This window comes from Phyllostomus discolor, chromosome 5, assembly GCF_004126475.2.
Source record: "Phyllostomus discolor isolate MPI-MPIP mPhyDis1 chromosome 5, mPhyDis1.pri.v3, whole genome shotgun sequence".
In the NCBI taxonomy this organism is placed as follows: Eukaryota; Metazoa; Chordata; class Mammalia; order Chiroptera; family Phyllostomidae; genus Phyllostomus; species Phyllostomus discolor.
This window is the reverse complement of record NC_040907.2, coordinates 36,431,138-36,455,658: the sequence shown is the minus strand read 5'-3', so window position 1 is coordinate 36,455,658 and position 24,521 is coordinate 36,431,138. Positions and strand designations below refer to the sequence as shown.

General features: G+C 35.3%; 1 protein-coding gene across 1 annotated transcript in view; it reads right to left on the bottom strand.

The window, feature by feature from the left end:
- OSBPL9 (oxysterol binding protein like 9) overlaps positions 1-24,521 on the bottom strand; it is a 132,638-nt gene that overhangs the window by 25,672 nt on the left and 82,445 nt on the right. The window contains 8 exon segments of the mRNA XM_036026071.1: positions 1,447-1,548; positions 2,569-2,659; positions 5,947-5,985; positions 13,464-13,514; positions 14,323-14,352; positions 15,659-15,706; positions 16,806-16,901; positions 21,428-21,496. Of these exon segments, the coding sequence (XP_035881964.1) occupies positions 1,447-1,548; positions 2,569-2,659; positions 5,947-5,985; positions 13,464-13,514; positions 14,323-14,352; positions 15,659-15,706; positions 16,806-16,901; positions 21,428-21,496 (526 nt within the window).

Sequence of the window (24,521 nt, the reverse complement as noted above, 5' to 3'; positions counted from 1 at the left end):
GAAAAAAAATAAAGACCGTAAGTCTAAATGAATTAAGAAATGCAAACTAAAATGAAATATCCCTTTTTTGTTTATAAACTGGCAAAAATATGAAAGACTGATAAATCTACCCTTAAAACACACACACACACACAAACATACACGTGTAAATATAAGAAAGGTCCAAACCTATAGATAATTTTTATGAGTGTGAGTCAAACTGACAACAACTGCCAGGAAGCAAAACCTCAACAGACTGAGAAAACGCTCTGGAGAATGGCAGTTTTGCAGCTTATTTTATTTCACACAACAGAATCAAAGGAGAAGACAAAGGAAGATTATATGAAATCTACCAATATGAGTAATAGACTAAGGGAGCGGGAGAAAGCAGTGGGGAAATCTCTGAGACTGGATGGAGTAAAACAGAGAAACACACTTCTTCTACACTGGTGGGCAGGAGGTAGTTAACAATCAACATCACAGTGCACAGAGATGGTGTTGGGGGCTCAGGATAGCACCGAGGGGTTCTGTGGTCTCCGGGATGGGGATGCCCTGTGGAGTCTAGAAAAAGCAATTACTCTGACATTCCGAAGCTATGTTATCTTAGATGCTAAAAGACAATGACAGGCTTCCTTAAGGTAAAGACTGACCTTTGTTGAGGAAGCTATAGGACTAGGATGTGACTACCTGCCATGACTGGCTGTTAGTCAGGGATTTTTATGTTCAGACCATCCTATGACAGCACTCTTGGTCTCTGGGTATATACAGGGCCACCATGCAGGCCTCCCCTGAGCTTGCCAGGCTTAGTATGTAGTCCCCTTTTGTCCACTCATGCTAACATTTGCTGTACAAGGATATTTCACTTAAGTTTTGCTAATAACAGGAAAACTATTGGGAACAACCTAAATGTCCATCAGTGGAAAAACACGCAGTATCTGCTCTGGCAGCTGTAAAAAGAATGTTTCACACCTAACTGCATGAATACAGAAAGCTCTATAAATGTTCTCTGGTAAATGAAAAGAGAAAGTCAAGAAACACAAGATCTCTTTAGGTTAAAACAAAAACGACAATAAAGGTACACAACATAAATATACAATGTACACAATGTGTACACGCATGTACACAAACAAAGAGGGAAGGGCAAAGAGGACTTTCAGCTTTCGTTCTCTCTACTTCCCTATTTTCTGATATACAAGTCTAACCTGAGTCAATCTTCAAAATAAACCATATGCTAAACAAGAGAATAACATCCTGCAATATTCTATTTAAATTATAATTACTACGAAGGCTTCTGGTTCAATCACAAAGTTAACCACTTCATATATGGAACTGTAATGATAAAACTATGTTACCTCCAACAGAAAGACACAACACATTTCTTCAACCTTTTCCCCACCAGCAGTCAAATACAAATCTTACATGTAAATGGGGCATCATGAGACGCTCAGGATTTATACAAGTCTGTACCTGTACTATTTGGTGTTGGAGTCTGATGTCCCAAGGTAGCTAGTACAGGTCCAACAGGCAGGGAAGATGGGCGCTGTTCTGACTTACACAACTGAGCAGGTTCTAGGAGATTCGAACAGGTGAAATAAGTTAAAAGAAAAAGCCCAAACATAACTCTGTTAATTGCACCTGGATGGAATTCAAAACCCTAAATTAAGTTCTATACATTTCATTAAGTCAATTCCATGCAACTCCTTTCTGACATCCTATTCTCCTTTAAACTCAAGATAGGCAGGATCTCACGGGACCAACCACATTAGGCCAATTCCTCAGTACAACTGCTGTGTAAAACCACCAAACACTTCTGATGGTCAAGTGTTTCCCAGCATCAAACCACATAAAATCTGAAATGGGGCAGAGTATCTCCTCTTCAGTCCATGAGAGATGATGTTAGCTCATTCTCTTAAGGATATATTAAAATTCACAAAAGGCTTTCATACTCACAAATATTTTTTAAAAACACTTTTCTTTTTTCCAGCACAATTTCTGACTGAACTACATCATCACTGAGATCACAGATATGTGGGATGCCAACAAAAAGTAAAAGAAATCAGTGTGGTTGGGTGTTGGCCTTAAGCCCTCTTCTGCCCATTTAAAAAATACTATTTATTACTCTATACTTAAAATACACAAGTCTATTTAATTGGTAGACATCACATGTTTCATTCTTCCCTTCCTTCCTACCTTAAAGTCCACCATGAAAAAACCATTTGTATTGTTCAGAGCTATAAAGAATATCCCAAAATAGAACATTTCTGGACTATCTAAACAGATCACGGTACACTGTTTTCCTTGGTAGCCAAAAATCCTGAGTCATAGGATTCTATTCCACCCGCTAATCCAGGTCTTAGTAACTATGTTTGTCTTCCATCTCATTTGGAAAATCAAAAGCCCTTTCATTGTACTTAAAAAGCCCCAATATAAAAAAATACTATCATCTTTTTCCAGTTCATTTTGAGCTGTATATTTTTAATTTTACTCATTAAAGAAAAAGAAAAAGTCTTCCAAGATTACTATGACAGTCATACAAATTATATTTTTTCTCAGTAATGAATCCGTGAAACATTTTCCCAAATACCATACCTGGAGGTAAGACAGTCTGGGAAGGCATGGTGTTGATCACAGGTTCCAAGGGACTAGGTTGGTATATTGCATCTACAGGATTAATAGTGCTCTACGATAAAGAAACACATTATTTTTTAATAAAATGTCCTTCCAGTGCTGACCCTCCCAAATGTACGAAATTGCCCACATTTCTGACATCAAAGTCCTGAGGGCAGCTACACAGATATGTCGAGCAAAATACAAAGAGGAAATGAAACGGCTTGTCTATACAGAAGCCTAAAAGTTTCTTCTAATTATTTAAAAAAAAAACACACACACATAGTAAGGAGAGAAAATGAATGATTCTGTCATATAGGAAGGTAAAGCTAAATGGAAAAACTTGGAAAGAGCTGTAAAATGGTGTGGGAAGATTTCAGGAAGCCAAAACAATAATCTTTCAATTAAATTCAGTGCTTCTCAAATTTTAATTCACCTCAAATATTGTTTCTCTAACCAAGACACAGAAATGCTCTCTTGCTCTGGTGTTACTAAACATGACACTGCGGACCAGCTAACGTACTTGCACCGGTAGGGTCTTATCTTTCCAGCCCACACTACGGGCACCTTCCATCACTGTCCACTGTACACGCAACTAGCTTTACAATCACTGCAGGCAGAGACGTAGCTTCTATTTTAAGGGATTGTGAGGAAAAGGCAAGAAATTATTCTGCCAGCATGAGGGTATTTTAAAAACAACATTCCATAGCTTACTAATGTACTTTTATATCGAGAAAGGGCGAGTTTTAAACAAGGCCTCTGCCAGGGTAAGGTTTAGATCTACCACTTCCAAAAGGCTATATACTAGACAAAACCCAAGAAATAAAAATTTCTTTAGTTTTTCTTGATCTGAGAAACTAAACTTCAAATATATTAGGTAAAGCTTATAACAGAAAATACTGAAATTAGAAGAGAAATGCTTTGCTGATGGATGAACCCAAAAGTATGCATAAGAATTTAAAAGCACCTGACAATGGAAACTGATAATAGCAAAGTTTCTGAAACACTCTCATTTAAAATCTAAATTTACAAAAAAATTGTTTAACCTTTCTCTCTGTGTAAATATTTTAAAATCATTAAATCAGAGCTTTTAAATCAAGTGATTTGAATACAAGATTTCTGATTCTTGTCAATACAACAGTCTACCTGCCATAAATATTCTGACTGGAAAAATAAATGGTTCTTAGAGAGGGAACCCTGAAAACACCAGCAATCAAAAACCTACTCAAGTGAAGTGGGAGAAGTTTTAAAGGACTAGGAAAAGCACAGAATCCTGGAGCTGTTCTTAAAATAAACTCCTTTTATTTACATAGTGGTTTTCTCCAAAGGACTCTCAAGTGCTTTACAAAGGCAAAATTCCAGCTCTAATACTTTGGTCCATAGGAACAAGAATATATCACCTCTTTATCCCCACCCATTATATAAGAAAAATTACTGAAGAGACTAAGAGATACAATGACTTTGGGAAAAGGGACCAGAATGCTGTCTTTTGAATGCAATCTTTTGTTTTCCAGGTGAAATATTCTACCAACCAAAGAAAATACTTTAGAAAGGCTTGCCAACCAAAGAAAATACTTTGTATACTGTTTACATGTATATTAAAAGTACTCTATCTTCTGCTATTATTATTAACAGAAAATATAACTACTCTACACTTATCTACAGTAATTGCTCAATCCACTTCAGGCTAAAATATGTCAAATTACATTCTACAACTTGCTTTGAAATGAATTAGCAGAATGTGAAAGATGATAGATACTCAGTCCTAATTTACTGTGACAGTTACAAAACCCATGCAATACAATATATAATGAATTATATATATATATATACACACATATATGCACACAGAGCTCACATTTATGGAGCACTATGGACCTTACAAAAACCTTCATAGGTGGAACTAGTCACTTTCTTTATAGAGAAAACTAAGACCTGAAAGTTAAGTAACTTGCCTGAAGGTCACAGCTACTGAATGCAGGACTGGATCATAGCAGTCTGGGTCCAAGGCCCTAAATCCTTTCTTATTTCAAAGTACAAACTCTTAAGGAAAAATGCATCATCCTGGATCAAATGATTCAAATATGTTTGTTTTCCACAACTTTAGATTTTCTGAGTATATACTTTCTAGGTATTTTAATGGCAAATGATCAAACATTTTTGGTATGCTTTCTAAAACGCTATTTTTTAACATAATAAAAAGTAACTAATTTGGCTCAGGGGGAAAAAGAGAGAAAAGTAATTCCCAACATGATTTTCCTTAGGGTCTTTGGGGACCATGAAATGCTAGATAACATATACAGTCTTTTTTCATGAGGCTTACAAACTTATCCAGTATCTCAGGAAGAGAGATTATATATTGCATTGTATTTATATCACATAACTGTATGACACCATCATGGCTCAAAATTTGAACTCACATTGTGAAACGAGAAATAAAAATTCGAATGTGTTTAACTCAAATTTTAAAAATGTTTCTCTCATCTCTACTCTCAACATTATGGATATTTTTTCTTTCATTTCAACCCAAATATAAAGATAACATGCTCATACTTTCATCAATTATTATCATGAGATGGTTTTAACAGATTTACAAAATGAGTTTCCAGATTTCAGACAAGCTGCCATTTGTAAAGTCTTAGGACAAAAATAAGACTGCCTCAGAAATACAGTCTGAACAGAACTGTAACCATACGCCAGGGTAGCTCAAACTACAAACATTTAAAGTCTAACTTTTTAGTTCCAGCTGGGAACAGTAACATTTTCTTTTCTTTTTAGAGGGTAAGTTAAATAGAAGAGTAAAAGGCCAAGGAGGAGGAAAGAATAAGAAAACGTCTATAAATCAAAAAATCATGTTCCAACACAAATGCAGTATATACCACAATAGCAATGCTAGTTAACACAATATGAAAAAATCTAAAAATAAAAGATGAGAAAATAGAAATTTATAAACATATTTAAATAGATTAAAATGTGCTTCAATGTGCCCCTCCCCTTCTGCTTTCATCTGAGAAAAAAGGGTTGACAAGAAATGTAGCATTGTGAGTTATGCCTTATTTAGTCATAAAAGCTGCGTACTCATACCATGATTAATCCTTCAAGTTAAACATGCAAAGTGATTCAGTTTGGACCAACGCTTAGAAAAATTTTAAGATCAACATTTCCCTCCAAATGATTGCTGAGAGATGACCAAATTTAGGAGCTCAAGGAAAATTGCAAGACTCAACAACAAAAAGCAGTGAGTAAGTGAAAAGAAGAATTTGCGTTGAAAAAGAAGTAGAAATTCAGGCTTCTCCTGACATGACTGGTTATAACGCTCTGCAGAAGTAAAGGGAAACAAAAAGATTAGATTAAACTTACTATAATTCCATCTGCGTGCTTCTCCGCAATACACTGGTCCTTAAGGAGAAATGTTAAAAACATTAACTTCATTCTAAAATTAAGCAACTCCTTGTTGTACTTTCTTCCCTACCACAAAAGCTTATTTTACCAGGTAAGTAACAATGTTAGAAAAGCATTTCTGCTTCCATCAAGTCTTTGATTCCACTTGCACATTCCTACACAAACAAAACTCTACTACTGACTACACGACAATCAATGCCAACAGCAAGGCAATTATTCTCCCACACAGACATTTAATTAAATTTGCCGTAGAAATATCCTATTAAACTATGTAGTCACATTGGTACCAACTAATATGCAGATATACTAATTTAAGATTAAAGACACTGAATATTTCTGGGTTTCAACTTCATACTAAATTGTCTGAGCTCTTACTGCATTTAAAAGTTATGACAATCGTATATCCTTCAATACTCAGGATAGACACCATTTCCCATAATTCGATTGCTGGCCCAAGAATTACACCAACATTTCTCTAAATAGATGGTCTGATTTTCAAAAAGATTTTATTTATTTATTTCTTTATTTATTTTTAGAGAGGGGGAGAGAAACATCAATGTATGGTTGCCTCTCAGGTATCCCTCACTAGGGACCTGGCCCACAACCCAGGAATGTGCCCTGACTGGGAATCGAACCAGGGACTCTTTGGATCACAGGACAGCACTCAATCCACTGAGCCACACCAGCCAGGGCAGATGGTCTGATTTTTGTTTGAACAAACATAAGCACTATATTCATGGCATGATGAAATAGGGGTTAACAGTTGCTACCTGGCAGGTATTTTACTATATTAATTCATTTATTCCATCAGCAACTCTACGAAATAGGTACCATCTTATCCCCACTGGACAGATGAGATAGCTAAGAGAGAGCATGGGGAGCCAGAATTCTAATACAGGTAGTTCCAGAATTCACGCTCTTAACCAATATGCTAGTCTATCTTGACTGTCCAGGAATGTACTTGAGAAAGAAGATGGTGGAAAGTAACCAACACATTATTGTTCCTATAACTAACTAGTAGTCCTACTCAGACAACATATTTAACTTTAAACAAAACTAATGAAAGTTTTAACCCTACATTATCAGGAAGTTTTCCAGTTTTAACAGAAACCAGTATTTGGTCTTGGTTTTAAACATAATGGCCAAGTTTTATCTCATTTAATGATAACTTTTCTTTCTTTAACTACTGAGCTTATTCAAGGAAGAGCAATTTGAATATTTGGGGAAGTTTTCACATTAAATGCAGAAAAGAATTAACATGCCAGGCCTGAAACAGCATTCCTTAGAAAAGCCTGCCTGTGCAGCTGGCATTTGGCTGGTGTCTAGGACATTGGATTTCACGAGGGTTCCCATCACCCTAACTGGTAAGTGTGGCTCACTGTTGCCTAAACTGTTTAAGCAAACAATATGGTTTACTCTCAACACCTGCTTTCCTTCTGGAAGTCTGGTATCTTGGTAAATGCTAAGTAGGGAGTGCTTACATGACAAGCATCCAATAAAAACTTTGGTGCTGGAGAAAACAACAACAGTAACAAAAACCTTAGGTGTTGGGTCTTGAATGGGCTTCCCTGGAAAACACTGCATACATGCTGTCACAATTTTTTTTGCTGCAGGAATTAAGCACATCCCATTATGACGCCAATGGAAGCAGACTCGTGGAAGCTGTGCCTGGTTTCCTCTGGATTTTGTCCATGTGCCTTTTACCTTTGCTGATTTTCTATAATAAATCACAGCTATGGGTATGACTTCAAGCTGTTTCCTGTAAGTCCTCCAAGTGAATCACCAAACTAAGGGTGATCTTGGGAACCTCTGGCACAGTGTGTATCTTCTGTATATCTCTGAGAATTACTGCATCTTGATATCTACATAATTCAGGTTGGAATGTCCCCCTTTATTTGCACAACTGAATTATCCATCCATCCATCCATTTACTTCCTCACCTGAGGAAACATTTTTCATTGCTTTTAGAGAGTAAGGAAGGGAGAAAGAGAAACATCGATATGAGAGAGAAGCACTGATTACCTACAGGGAACCTACCCACGTGGCATGACCAATGTAGCCCAGCACCTGACTTGGAAAACCTGTGGGGAGCAAGTTGGCACACAGGACCTGAGCCCATGGATTGGTTTTCCTGTGAGGAATCAGGCCTGCATTGTACCTAGGCTGCTTTGAGGCTTGCTTTTTGCTAAAACTCCCTCTCCCTGAATTGAGGCAGCAAATGTTTACTGCATATCTTTAAAGTAACTTCCTAAAATCTGTGCTAAACCTCCCAAGTATAGAGTGTAACCAGGTCAACCACTTCTCCCCTTGATCTGCAACATCCTTCTCTTTGAAGTAACTAGCAACATTCTTTCCTTTATCTGTAAAAGGTAACCACCTAAAGAGAAATTGCCCATAGTAAATGATGACCATCCTCAATGTAATGTAGCCAGAAAAGCAATGAAAGCCTGTCCAGGTGGGGGTCGGGGCTCTCTCTCATTTAGAGAGTGGCCATGCTGTCCCTCTTTCTCCACAACATTTCTGCAGTCGGTGTGAATTTGTTTATCACAGCCACAACACACGGACCCTGCGGGCCAAAGCCCGCATCAATTAGCTGCCTCCTATACACACCTGGATTAAGGATCAAACCCGGACCCAGGCATGTGCCCTGACCAGGAATCAAACTGCAACCTTTTGGTGATAGGATGATGCTCTCCAATCAACTGAGCCACACCGGCCAGGGCAAATTAACTACATATTTAGAACATCCAAAGTTTTAGAAGTTCTTAACAGAATGAGTTGAAAATAAAATACTAAGAATTAAATAGAAAAATTAAGTTGCTTGCTCAAATATTTTAATTTTACTTATTTCAATAGACCTTTCTATTCTAAACATTAAAAATTGATTTTTCCAAAGGAGTTTTTAGTAATATTATATACATGTGGTAAATCAAATTTTACAAAAATGACCCCAACACGAGATAAGAGTTCACGTTCCCTACCCTTGAGCCCAGGCGGGCCTTTGTAACAATTTCTACTGAAAAGTACAAAGTGACTACAGGTCACTTCCGACATTAGGTCATGGAAATGCCACAACCTTCTGCCCGGTTTTCTTAGAATCCAGCCACCACACTGAGAATGCACAAGTGGCTGTGACGAGGACTATATGGAGAAGAGCCAGGCAGCTTCCTAGGTATGTGAGTCATCTTTAAAGTGGATCCTCTGCCTCACCCCCAGTCAAACCACCAGATACTGCAGAGAGCAGGAACAAGTCATGAGGCCTACCCAAATGGCAGATTTTTGAGCAAAACAAATTACTGTTGCTATTTTAAGAAACTCAGTTTGGGGGTGGTTTGTTATTATGCAGCAATAGATCACTCATATTATTACACTATATTACCTAGGAAAACCACCACTTCTAATTCTGATATGATTTAAAATAAACTCATATACCTGACCATTTCCCCCCAAAACTGTTTGTGATTAATAATGCACATTATTTATGGGGTATTTTAAATTGGGGTTTGTAATTTTTGTTACTATTGTGGTTTGTCTTTTAAGGCCGAGTCAAATCTATATAAACCCACAAACTATCAAATGTGCCTTATTCCTTCTACCTTTCTTTTTGTTTTTGTTTTATAAGTAGATCACAAGTTACTTTTACTGGGGTCAGTTAAAGCTAAATCACAAGTATTACTGAGCCAGAGATTCAACTGAATTCAGTATGAGTTACGTTAATGAAGCAAAGGAATGGCCTAATGCTACTCCCACTTAAATTATACCATATGTTTCTCTAGTTATAAGTGCCTCAATCCTTAACACAACAGCTACTCTCTTCCCTGAACAAACAGAATGACTGAGATCTGAAAGTCTGAGAGTGAACAAAAACATCAGTACCACGTAGTCTGGGAAGACTAGATCAGAATTAGAGAGTCCAGTATTTTTAAAACTGTGCCTATAAAAAAATATATGAAATTTATCCCCATCTTTCTAATGAGGCAATGTAGTCTAGTAAAAACTCTCTTAATTATGTACCTATAAACTTACTATATGAAACAAAATATAGACATATTGAAAGAAATTTTCTAACTTAAGTTTGATGTGATGCAACAAATGAAGCTGGGCCAACTGAACATCCCAGGGACCCCCTTCCTCACACCACAGAGATGAACTCCAGGCAGATTACAGACCCAAATGTAAGAGCTAAAATTAAAACATTCTTGGAAAAAAATACAAGAATAAATCCCAGTGATCTTGGATTAGGCAATGATTTCTAAATAAGCCACCAAAGGCACAAGCAATAGAAGACTAAAACGCTGGATTTCATCAAAATTTAAAAATTTATGCTTCTAAGGACAGTTTTACCAAGAAATGAAAGACAACTCAAAGACACGAAGAAAAATTTGTAAGTCATGTATCTGACAAAGATTTGTATCCGGAATATGTAAAATCATTTTTATAACTCAATAGTAAGATAAACAACTCAACTAAAAATTGGGGAAAAAATTTGAATAGACATTTCTCCAAAGAAGTTGTATGAATGCTAATATGCACATGAGAAGATGCTGGACATTATTATTTCTTAGGGAAATGCAAATGAAACCACAATGAGATACCACCACAATGGCTATAATCAAAAAGACAATCAAATGTTGGTTTAATGTGGAGAAAATGGAACCCTTATACACTACGAGTGGGAAAGTAAAATGGTATGGCTGCTTTGGAAAACTGTTTAGCAGTTTCTTAAAAAGTTATATATAGAGTTACCATATGACCCAGAAACACCACTTTTTAAAAATATTTACTTAGGAGAAATGAAAACATATGTCCACACAAAAACATTATAGACAAGCGTTCACAGCAGCAGTATTCTGAATGTCCCGAGAGTGAACACTAATCCAGTATTCATCAACTGATGGATGAGAAAAAGGAATTAAGTCCTGATATATGGATAACCCTCGAAAACGTTATGCTAAGTGAAAGAAGCCAGTCACAAAATACTATATACTTTATTATCCTAATTATGTGAAATACCCAGAATAGGCAAATCTACAAACAGAAAGTAGATCTGTGGTTGCCAAGGACCACTGGAAGCAAAAGGGCAAGGGTCGTGAGAAGCATAGGGGATGACTGCTTAGAAGGTACGGGATTTCTTTGGGGGATGATAAAAATGTGCTAAAATTGTATCATGGTGATAGTTTTACAACTTTGTAAATACAATGAAAACCATTAAAGTGTACACTTTAAATTAGTGAATATTATGGTATTCACTAGTACCATATTAAGTTATGTATCAATAAACCTGTTTTTAAGAAGTCTGACAAGAAATTAATTCATGCATGCAAACAAACAGTCTACACAGAAAAATGTTCTTGGGGGAGAACCTGGGATCCAGGGATAATTTAAATATACAATCTACTCTGAAAGTACCTATGGACAAGCAACTCCATTCCGAAAGGATAATCTAGACCTGTGCTGTCCAGTTTAATAGCTACTAATCACATGTGGCTACTGACCACTAAAAGTATGGCTAGTTTGAAGTGTAAAATATACCCAGGATGTTAAAGACTTGGTGAAAAAAGGAAGGGAGGGGGGGAGGGGAGGGAGGGGAGGGAAGAGGGTGTGACAAAGAAAAGAAAGAATATGAACTATCTCATTAATAAAATTTTATATTGATAACAGGTGAAAATGGCAGTATTTTGGATATACTGAGTTAAATAAACTACATTAATAAAACTAATTTTACTTGCTTGTATGAGTTGTGTCATATGGTCATATCACCTAATCTTGATGAAGACCTGGCCGAGCACCCAGCTGTAGGAGCCTCCCAGATTATCTTGGCCCTGCACTCGCCCCCTGCCCCTCACCTTCCTCTACAGTTCTGTGAGTGGAACACTAGCTGTCTCTACGTACATGGTCTTCTCAGAACTAACTCTTCTAAGCTACCACAGCCCACCTGAAAACCCCACCAAAAAGTGGCACCAGTCTTTGCCGCACAGTAGAACCATCCAGAAATTTAAAACTCCCAATGCCCAGGTAAAACCCCATATCAATTACAACAGAATGCGTGAAAGTGGGAGCCAGGTATCAGAACTGATAAAGACGCCCAGGGTGATTCCAATGGGCAGCAAAAAGTTTGGGAACCAATGAACTAATTATTTAGGCAGGAGGCAGCTATTGAAAGAATCAAAACTGGTAGGAGCTTAAGCTTCTCAGTATGCTACCTGTAAGCAGCTTAAATTAAATTGATCCAAAACAATAAAAGTATCAAATTAGCTATCTTTTTATATCCCTTTGGGGTCCCAGATGACAGTATTTCTCTCAAAGTAGCCAATTCCAATATTTTATCATCCTACTAGAAGAACAGTCCTCCAAAGTGGCTATATCAATTTATATTCCAGTCAGTATTAGATGGAAATTCTCTCATTTTTACCAACACATAATATCATTTTCAATTTTATGCCCTTCTAAAATACTTTTTTAATTTAATAAACATTTATTTAGGACTTGTTATATGGCTGGTATTAGAGGCACTACAAATACTAATTCATTTAAGTCTCACACCATCAGTAACAGTACAGGTATTATTATTATCCACATTTTATACAGGAAAAAAAAAAACAAAACACAGAGAGGATGAATACACTTGCACAAATGGTGAAGCAAGGATTCAAACCCACACAGTCTGGCTCCAAGAGTCCATGCACTTAAAGATGATGTAAGGCTGCATCTCATCATTATTTTAAAACCCTGTATCTTAATCACAGAGTAATCAATCAGATTTACTCAAAGACTAATTTATAAGGCAGATCATTACAACAGAGAGGTGGCTACACAAACATCACACATATGGTGAAAATACTAAACCATGAAACCATTAAAAAATATGTATTAGAAAAATTCATTCAAAATTCACAATTATTTACCAGGCCCCACTATGTGACAGGCAACTGTTCTAGGCAATGAAGACACAGTATTATGGAAAACACAGTGCTACCATGAACAATAATTCAAAGTGTATTTTATTTCATGAATACAGAACAGCAATTAAAGTGGTGGTTCATTAATGTAGTTTAGTACCAGAAACAACCTATAACACATTTTTTAAAAATGTATCTCAATTATATTCTTCATCATAAATGAGAAAAAGAAGTCTACTGAAATGTAATTCCTTTCTTGCTAAGAAAAACATTTTTGTTAAAGACTTTGCAAAATATATCCCCATTCCAAGCAGGATAATGGATAAAATGGAAGGAAAGGGTGAGTCATTCCAATACCCTGTTCCTTCCTGGCCACCATCAGAAATTACCCTATCAAAAACAGGCACATACTGATAGGTTAACATCCAAACACAATAGTTGTTCAACAGTACCAGGAACCCCACAATACAATTTACAGCAGAAAGTCAGAACCAAGTTTTTTGACTATTAAAGAAAAATTCCACTATAATTTCTAAATGCCATTAATCAAAAGTACTGAAAGTAAAGTTTACTTACTTTAGCAATCTGCAGCAACACAATGCAGTGTTTAATTGATTCTACCATGCTCTATAAAAACAAAACACTAATTTTAGGTTCTCGCCCCAGATAAAATAGTCATATGATCTTAAAGCTTAATATACAAAAATGAGTTCAAATACACAGGGGTTAGGTCTATTCTACACAAGCAACACCCTTTCTGGATATCCAGGGAGTTCTAATATGCTGATAATGTCAAATGAAGTTATTATTAGCAATAACTTCATTTATTGCTGATACCTACCATTACATCAAATGAAGTTATTCTATCGTTAAAGAATGCCAAAAATGTTAATTTATACTGAATACCACCTAAATGATTTTCAACATTTCAAACAGAATTAACTTCCAAATTATTAGATAGATCAACAACCAGGCCATCCCACTGTAAATTTCTAAAACTTCTATTCAAGACTTTTATGGAATTACAAAGAGTAAAGAATCCCATCAAAATACTGATGAACCTGGAATACTGTTTTGCCCGTTTTTACATGTCAGAAAGCCAGCACATCGGAAAACTTGAATCACAGCACATTTTAGTTTTGAAAAAGAGGATGTGTGCTGTGCACAGATGACGACACCTTTTATCCAAGGATCTCAAACAGACAAGACCAGAAAAAGACACGATGACACACAATGGCTGGTTCAATTAGCGGGGTTGGTTTAGTCACTTAAACTACTTTAGAAAATAATACAATTCTTCAAACAGCCTTGTAAAAATTCATGAAATTAAAAATTTAAATTGTTCTTATTGATAACAGGAGCAGCTTAAAATAAAAATAACACTTTAAAGGACTTTCTAAAGCAAAGCCAGGGTTTATCAAACCATGCAACTTACATTTGTTGTCTCTTTGAGAGTTTCAATTTTCTGTGAAAAATAATAAGTTTAAACAGAAATAATCAGAAGCACAAAGAGGTATTGTTGTTTTTTACTGGTTTGTCATTTAAAGAATTTTACCAAAATATATTCATTACTCTCAATCAGGAAGGTAGGGAAGGGAGTACTTTTGGTTATACCTTTTTAAAAAATTTAAACCAAATATTTAAATGAAAAATTCAGACATTTTATGAATTATATCTTCAAATAAAGTTACTGTGATTCAACTAATGACTTGTAAGAATAATATAAAACATTCTTAATTCCTTACCTGAAATTAAGTTTTTTCTATAGATTCACTAAATACTTATTTTAGAATCACCTTAAACTTTGCAAAGTTGTTTAAAACAGAATGGAACTGGGACTCAATTATAAAACAGAATGGAAGGTGAGCTAAACATGAGTTACCACTATAACCACATGTAAAAGAGCCAAATGCAAGATTGTATAGTCAACAGAGATGGAAAAAATAAATAAAGCTGCATTAGGAAATTTAGTCAAGGAGAGGAAAAATGTAAATTAAAAAAAAACAAACAGGAGCAGGATCACAGAAATGGAGATCATATGGAAGGTTATCAGTGGGGAGGGGGAGAATGGGGGAAAAGGTACAGGGAATAGGTAGCATAAATGGTAGGTACAAAATAGACAGGGGAGAGGTGAAGAATAGTATAAGAAATGAAGAAGCCAAAGAACTTATATGTATGACCCATGGACATGAACTAAGGGCAGTGGGGAGATGCTGGAGAGAATGGCGGTACCAGGCGGAGGGGGATAAAGGGGAGACAAAATACTAGGACAGCTATAATAGCATAATCAATAAAGCATACTTTAAAAGAAAAGAACACAGTATTCAAAGTACAAACTAGCTGTCAGAAATGCAAAAGGTGGAGGGCAGTAGCAGAACTAGAATTAAAGCAACCCTTGTTTTGTTTCTTCATGTGTGGCTTCTTGTTTATTATGAAAATTCTTACGGGTTGGTTTATCATTATTTGAGGTGACCATGTATAAATTGAGTAGCTTTCTACCTTCAACATATGACACCTGAAGAGGAAAGAACTAACTCCTACAGAAGTGGTACTTACAAAAAGGATGTCATATTATAATTTTGTACATTGCTCTTTTGTTTAATTATGAAACCATGACAAAAATTCACCAGAAAAACTCCCCTTAAAGTCTATATGGCAATAATATCACATTAGGTCAACAGAGACAAAAACACTGAGGTCCTTCTGTTATTTTCCCAAAAGGCTCTTGGATTTAAAAACTTTTAAGTCAAAATCATGATTATGAAAGTTACCTTTCTCTGTTCATCATCTTTGCAGTTTTGAAGTTTGTCATCAAAAAGCTACAGGATTAAAACAAATGATTATAGAATCAGGCCGCTTTCCTACATTGTCTATATTTACTAAACATAGAAAAGCAAAGTTTAGTTCTTATACACATTTCTTCCAGTGGTAATTTATATGTATTTTCAAGATAATATATACATTTTTCAAGGCATTATATCAAATTAAATTCTACTCAATTACTGTAAATGGTCAGGATCAATTATACTGGTAGATTCACAAGCAAAACACATGACTTTTAAGAACTTAAAATTCAACTCAAACCTAAGTTTTGCCCTGGCCAGGTGGTTCTGTTGGTTGGCACATCACCCTGTGCACCAAAATGTGGCTAGTTCAATTCCTGGTCAGGGCATATGCCTAGGTTGTGAGTTTGATCCCTAGTCAAGGTGTGTAGGGGAGGCAACCGTGTACAGGAGGCAAACGATCATCAATGTTTCCCTTTCACATTGATGTCTCTCTCTTCCTCTCTCCCCCTCTCTCTTTCCCTCCCTCTCTCCTTCCCTTTCTCTCCCCCTCTCCAAAAATTCAATGAACATATCCTCCTGAGAATTAAAAAAACGAGAAACAAACAAACAAAAAATCAACTAAGTTTTCCCTACTTTGTCATCCCAGTTTATCAACACTCCTTTTTCTTCCCAGGGCCTTTAGCTGTAATTAATTTAAAGTAGGAACTGAAGGAGACAATTTCAGTAATGATAAAGGAAGTAGAGGATCACCTCTCCCAATCCCTGAGTCCCCAGATGGAAAAAGCAAGGCCTTAAATATAGAGCCACTTAAAACTGACCAGTTCAACAGAATTTTTAAACAGAATGTGAACTCATTGTCTTATTTTCTTCTAATTATGTCTAGATATTTACCTTTGTAATTACCAAAAAAATGCATTATACACATACACTATTTACCAATATTATTAGATTAGAGATAAAGCTCTTTGAATTAAGTCACCGAGATCTTTTAACAAATCTCAGCTTTAAAAATTCCTGAGAAGCCACATCAGGGTTATAAATTAATATCAAACAAATAGCTGTTTCTACTCAAAATCAAGCTCAGTAACATTTGCTACCTTATATCAATTCAATATATAAACTAATGTCATACCTTTAATTGTTCTATCAAGATTTGAAGGTAAGCATCAGCCTCTGTAAGCTTCTTGTCAAAGTCCTGAACACTAGGAACAAATCCTGAATCCAAACCCTAGAGAAAAAGAAAACTGGCAATAAATCTAGCAGTACCAAAGCAGTGTTTAATAGCATAAAAGATACTTCATCATTCATACATGGCATTTCCATTTTTAAAATAAAAAAATAACACTTTTACATAAATAATAGGTCTGTTTAAATTATCTAAATTCTCCAAGGAGAGTGGTACAGCAACCTCCCACAGGAACTTCAAGCACTGTTCCCTTGTCGTTCACGAACATGTGCTGGAGCTCAAATAGGATGCACCCTGCCCTTCAGAATCACTTTCTTTTCACCCAAAAGCCCCATAATGGCTTCCAGTCACCTGCAGAGCAACAATAATTCAGAAGGAACATATACAAAAAAACTTAGACTACCTCCTATTTTCCCCTACTTTTTCTTCTGTCCATCTCTCTGGTCCTTTAACATTAACTTCATATTCTCACTATTCAGTTCTCTAGTTCCCTAACCCACCTCATTAGCTGATGTTTTTCTCCTCCTCCCTTGTTAAAAAAGAAAAAAAATCATAACCTCAAAATTCTTACTTCTAAAGAAGAGGGCCCTCTCTAAGTGAAAGTGGCACTACTTCTGTCTTAATCAAGTTCCCTACTCACTTTCACCCTTGGCATAAACACTACACTCTGGACATGGTGTAAATGTTTATTTATTTAGAGGGCCCACTTATTTCTCAGTTTAACAGTGTGACATTTGTATGTCCTACTTTTTTGTACATGAAAAATTTGAAGTTCCGAGAGCATGGGATTCCTGTGTTTTAACACTATTCAAAGGAAACTTTTGAGTTCTTAATCGCCTCTGACTGAAAAACACATCAATCCTGGTATAAAAGACACAACACTTGGAGAATGAACAAGACCACCAGCTTGCCATGTATGCATGCCCAGATGTCACGCAGTTAAACTGGGAAATAAGGCTCGGGGGCCACTGGTGCCACAATCCAACCCAGCCACAGAACTCTGCACTAAATGGGGGAAACACAGTGGTTTAAAAGCAGGACATTTGACTTTCACTTGTCACCTCTCCCCTGCCTTTGGCCAGTACTACTGCTGATCATTTTCACATTCCCCATTTTAGTAAACTGAGGTCAGAGTTCACTTTTTATTACACTAATTCCTCATCTTTGCTTAACACTTTACCTTTTACCATGACTAAGGCACTTTCACAGCCATTATCTCAAACACCAGATTGAACTGGTGTAGTATTATGGAAACAATGCGTGGCAAACCTGGTTTCTCATTGCAGCTCAGCCACTAATAAGATACGGTGTCTCTAAGCTGCTGTTTTCTTACCTGCCAAACACAGGTTCTCCTCCACCTAGTACCAATGGAGTGGCCAATGCCTCTACTAAGGACCTACACAGTAACCAACACTATCAATTACTGCTGTTACTGTTGTTGCTCTTCCTAAACTAAAATTTAAATTCTGAATCAAATAATTAAAAACGTAAATTTTTAATCAACTTGTACTGCATTTTTTTTCAAATTCAAAGACAATAAAACTGCTTATATTTTTGACATACATGCCTACATTTTTTATACATGTAGAGAAACCACTTGAAATGAATATTAAAAAACCTCTTCCTAATGAAAGATGTCATGTATAAAAGTAAAGTTTAAGGAAAAAAATAATAATGTATGTAAAATCTAGATATATCTATAAAATTGTGGCTAAATATCTTCATTGTAAAAGATAACTCAAACGCTTCTTATTAGAAACATTTACAAAGTGTAGTATATAGTAACACATGTGGAAAGGAAGATAAATCCATCATATTTCAGAGATACTACAGTATTGTTCTAAGAAAGGAGTAATTTATTTCCACATTACTGTACCCCCCCCAAAAATAATTAGGACTGCTTGGCTTGTTGTTTTGTTTTGTTTCATAGAGCAATATAACATCATTATCAATAATTTAATCATAAAACCCAGTTAAAATCATCTACATACATTGCTCTTGCTAAACATTAAAAAGGTCTATGGCACATTCAAAATGAATAAAACATGAAGCATCTTAAAGAGAGAAAGAAGTGATGCCTAAGAATTTTTCCTCTTTTAAATCCACTTAGAACTATCACTGCAAAAATTTAATTAACATACTCTTTTGAACAAATATCCACTAAAAAACTATAGTCAATACACAGAAACAAATGAGATTTAAATTACTGAGGTCTGAAGCCCGCCTGAAGTTAATTTTTCAAAAATAACCCTCTGAATCCCATGACCTCACCTTGGCTCTTCTCTCAGACCCACCTCTAGACTCTTCCATCACACTCCTGTGCCCACGGAATCAACTCCACATGGCACAACACCCAAGTCAAAGACCTCCTCAGCAAATGATCTTTCTTTATGTAATGTATAGTAGGAGGTTCATTTCAACATTCCAGAACTGGCCTAAACTCCCAGAACTGGCCTAAACTCCTTTGTACAGTAATTCATAAATCTTCAGTGTGCCTAAAATCTACATATATAGTTGCCCATCTGCAATCAATAAAATAACATACACAAATTTATCAATAACATGGACAAGCAATTGATAATAATTAGTTTTCTCATATCTAGAATAATGCCATAGAAGAAACACATGTTTTCAATATATATTGTAACTAACAGTACATGGAATTAAAGCTACTAATCCAGCTCCCACACTCATGAAAGTTACTTTTATATCTTTGAAAGTCATCTAATCTTTGTTTGAATACCTAAACAAGACAAGGAACTTATTACCTCCCACCAAACTTTTTCATAAAAATTCCCTAAAGTCACAACTTTTCCTCTTTCCATTCAACATATATAATACAAGGCACTACACTTATTCATATCTTTTTAAATGGAGTTTTGTTTTAAAGCAGATTATAAAGACAGAATGTAGTCCTTTCTGCTCTTTCTCCTTCCTCCTTTTCTGCTCCCTCGTGCACTTCTTCACATCTTCCAGTCCTTCTCTTTGGCGTCCTTCAGTAGTAACTGGTGTGGTTTTGTAGCATCTTGGGCACCCAGAACCCAAGAGGCTGCTGTTCCCCAATCTATCCTACTGATGAGCCATAGTTCTAACCTGATGATTTCTGTCTGAATTCATTCAAAGTTTAAATTAAATACAACTAGTATAGAGAAAGGAAATGATGTAATCATTTGTAATGATTGTAATCATTTGAAATGATGTAATAATGAAATGATGCCTGTGATGTAAAAGAAGTTAAATGAGAACCATGAAGGAAATTAAACTTAAATCTAACCATACAATAAGAAATGTATATTAAAAATTTTACTTATGTGACAAATACTCTAAACCAAAATAGTCTCTAGTTTTCAAGAGTGTTTTGCTAAAAAAAGAAATCTAAAATACATATATAAAGTCAAGAGGAGTAACATGATTTTATATCAGGATCTATGTACTCAAGTTTTAAAATATACACAAAATAAAGTATGTTGAAAAAATAAAACTAAAAATATACACAGAGAGACACATCTGGCTCAATTTAAGGGGGACATCAAAAATAATATTCAGACTCAAAACTGTATATAAGTCCTCCCTATCTTTCTAATACTTACGTTGAATAGCATCACTTTTCTAAGAAGACACTTCAAAGCTAACGATATAGGCAAAATTAAATGAATCCTATTAATGATTTGAATTGGAACATCAAGCACTATTTATACTTTACACATACACATCACTGAATATATCACCCCCATTAAAAAGGAGAGTATTACAAGGGATATCCTTAAAACTATCTGAAGTACCTATGAATTGTAGCTGCTTCTGAGAGACTTCGTCAAACTAAAACAGGACAGGAGGCAATTTCTGAGAGAGGGAGTAGAAACTTTTAAAGTGCTTCCTGCTGATGGGGGGGGGGGGGGAGAAATGAAGAGTGGAGGTAAAGGTGAAAAAGGTGGTTTAAGGTCTTCTGAGATCGGAATCAGGAAACAAGAAACTTACAGGTCATTTAAGGAAGTGAGAATAGTACAACAGGAAGGGCTATGGCTCAATAACAACATTGTAAAAAGAAACTCACGAATGAGTAATTATTTTCATTCCAAATCTTATTCCATGGCAAAAACTAAGGACTAAGTACACTATTTATATTCAGTGCCTTCTCTTATACAAGACAAAACTGTTATTCAATAAAAATATGTTGCAAAAAAAGAAAAGGAAAACACATTAGAAATAGAGACCCTATTCCATGTAAGTTTCACAGAAAAATTCAGAAAAACAACAATAAATTATCAGTAGTAGAACTGTAAAAGAGAACAGCTTAAAACTTTGACGATGGAAAAACACCAAAAAAAAAAAGTCTCCTATGAAAATCAAATGGCATGAATCCAGACAAAATTAGATTGCTAAAAATTAGCAAAGCATACACCTTCCAATTAAAATAATGAAGACTTTGCAGAAATGTCATTTTGATTAAAATATGAAAGTATTTGGAAAGCTTATATTCACAATTAGCAATTTGAGATGACATGCACCACAGATACACTTTCATCCAATGAAGAAGTATAGGGCATACTTACAATTGAATCACTTACAATTATTTTTGAAAATTCAAGAACTGGAGAGATACCAGAAGACTGGAAAAAAGCAAGTGTGGTACTGATCTTCCATAAAGTAAGGAAAAAAGAGAATAGAAAGTTACCATGCTGTGAATCTGCTGCGAGTCTGACATCAATAATTAAGTAAAGGAATAATAAGAGGAAAATCTGTAACTATACGAGAAAAAGTAGGTACATGAACAGCAAATGGCAAGCTAAAAAATAAAAAAGAATGCCAAACATAATAATGGCTTTTCTGTTCCTTAAAATTTGCTAGCAAATTAAGTTTTTTGAGAAAAGACACCACTTTGTCTTCTTACCAAATGATTTAAAAGTTGGCTTAATGATGAAAAAAGGTACATTAGGAAACCAGAATTAGTAATGAGACCATGATTTCATGTGGGGTATACTAATCTGTAATTTTCTTGGATTACTGAAAATCTGGAGCATTCATATAATCCCCGTTGTCTCTGTGGTTTAGCCACTTCAGCTAAGGGGAGAACAGGTGTCAGAGGTATAGAGCAGTTCTAAGGGTAAGAATTTCTCCTCATTTTTAATCCTAAATAATATCCAACTACTGATCCATTTGGAGTTAAGATGATCAATTCAAAACTGTCCATAAAATTGAGCCTATTATCAAAACTCCTACACTGAAACTTCGGGAAGATGTTTTCCATTTAAATCCATTTCCTGATAATCTAAAGCTCCAAATTAATAGATTATTTTTTTATGTACATGGTGGCTATAGCTTTTTTACCAACAACTGCTAGGTACCCCAAGAATGCCCTAAAAATTAAGGGTTTTTTTCCATAGTCCTGGATTCACTATGGATGCATAATATGTAATTTTCCTAGGTATTAGGTTCTCTGCTATATGCCTGTACAAGTTTTCTCATTTCATTACAACACAGCAAGGAAGACAGTCAAGTAGATAGGTAGTAACTCTATTTTACAAGTGATTACCTAAATCAACTAGCTAGGATTTTTTTTTAATTGGGATTTCAACCGAGTACTTGGATTTTGAGTCCATTCACTTTTCTATTAAACTACAATGATATTTGGAAAGAATTCATAGCATAAGAACACTAAAACACATGTAATCTAAAAACTGCCCCAAAGAGCTTGATATCATGAAAATAAGCATAAGCTTTAAAGTCAAACCCATCTAATTTTAAATCCTGAATCTGCAGCTTCCTAATCCATTACCTGTATAGTTTAGTCTGACCAAGTTACTTTCTCCACCTCCCCTTCCTGACCAGCGATGAGTATAATAACCACTGAAGGTTGTTGGAAAGATGAAATAAAAGAATATGTGTAAAGTAATGCAATAGTAGGTGTTCTGCTTCCTCTTCATAATTTGGAATCGGAAATAACCAAGATTCACCACTGCATCCCGGGCCTTAAAGTAGTGCCTAACATATAGAAGGAACTCAATGAAGATTTGATGGATAAAAATAAAATGAACTAATAGCTAAATAATACCATAAAACACATGCGGTTTTAATAGAGATCTATAATCAAGAAAAGGATAAAGTATAAATTGTATTTATTTAACATTCCTTCAAAAACAAAAAACAAAAACCAGACAGTAAGTTGAACTCTGAAGAAGGTTATAGTAATCAAAAAGGTATGAGCAACAGACAAAACAAGTGATAGAATAAAGTTCTGGACAACAAATCAAAAAAATAATTCCATATAAGATATTTGGAAAAGTGTTGGGTACTATGCCTGAATCACAAAAGGTAAATTGCACTGAATTACTACCTTGTAACAAAGAATCAAACAATATTATGAAACACTCTTTTCAATAAAATAATCTGATTCTTGAAAATACATTAGTTCTATGAAAAGTAGAATCACTTTTATCTTTAAATTTACAAAGAAAATAGTTTATGCATTATATATAATAATTAACATGCATAACATTAAGTTTCTGTTTAAAAAATACTACAAAACAAATCTAAATTGCTCATATAGTTGGGACAAAAAGAACTGCTTTGTCAAACAGGAATCAGTTACTGACACCAGTGCCAAAATTCACAAACATCAATCAAAACTTTCAGCACAACAGCTTATTCTTTATGATCTCTTCACCTAAGACCAACACTGTTCAGTAACCCTTTGACTTACAGAATAAAACACTAATATTGATGTCATAAAATGATTTCGTTACTCAAACAACTGCACAAAGAAAGTATGGAATTAATACCATTTTCCTCTATTTAAATCATTGATAGCTTGTCCTTCCAAAAAGCCTATCCCAATTTATTTAATAAAGCCATATAAAAAGTTATTGTTGCCCTGGCTAGTGTGGCGCAGAGGATTGAGCACCAGCCTGTGAACAGGGTTCGCCAATTCGATTCCCAGTGGGGGCACACACCTGGGTTGCGGCCGGCCCTCAGTGGGGGGCACATGAGAGGCAACCACACATTGGCATTTCTCTCCCTCTCTCCCTCCCTTCCCCTCTCTCTAGTAATAAGTAAATAAAATCTTTTTAAAAAGTTATTGTCAAAACTACATAAAACAAAAACTTGAAATTTATAAATAGATCCTAGTTTGTTTAAAATAGTCACTGTTTATGCCTATTGTCTTAGCAAAATTATTAGCAACCTCCGTATTTTCAAAAGTGTCCCCTTTTGACCAAGTTATTATATGATATCCCTCTCTATAAAGGATGTAACTAGCATTTTAGAGAGATAAATGTCTGGAAAGCAAATAAGTTGTTTAAGAGGTTTCAGAATGCAGCAAATTATTTAAAATTAAACATGAGTTTCCAGGCTCTGAAAGCAGAAAGCAAACTATGGAAATAAAACAGACACCAGAATTCAAGTCAGTATTAACTGATTGCTTACCTTATGCTAGATAAGTGGAGACAGGAGTAATACAAAAGTCACATTTTTTAAAACTATTTTATACACACACACACAGCCTGAAATAAAACACATGAAATGTATGTATCATCCCTGGGAAGTAGGGGTGGAGGGAAAGGGGGCATTTGAGACGGGGGCCTTTTTAGTTTTTTTACTTTATACTTCCATGTTGTCAGAGTTCTTACAAGTATGCATTTATTTAGTTTAAATTCACAAGTTTTA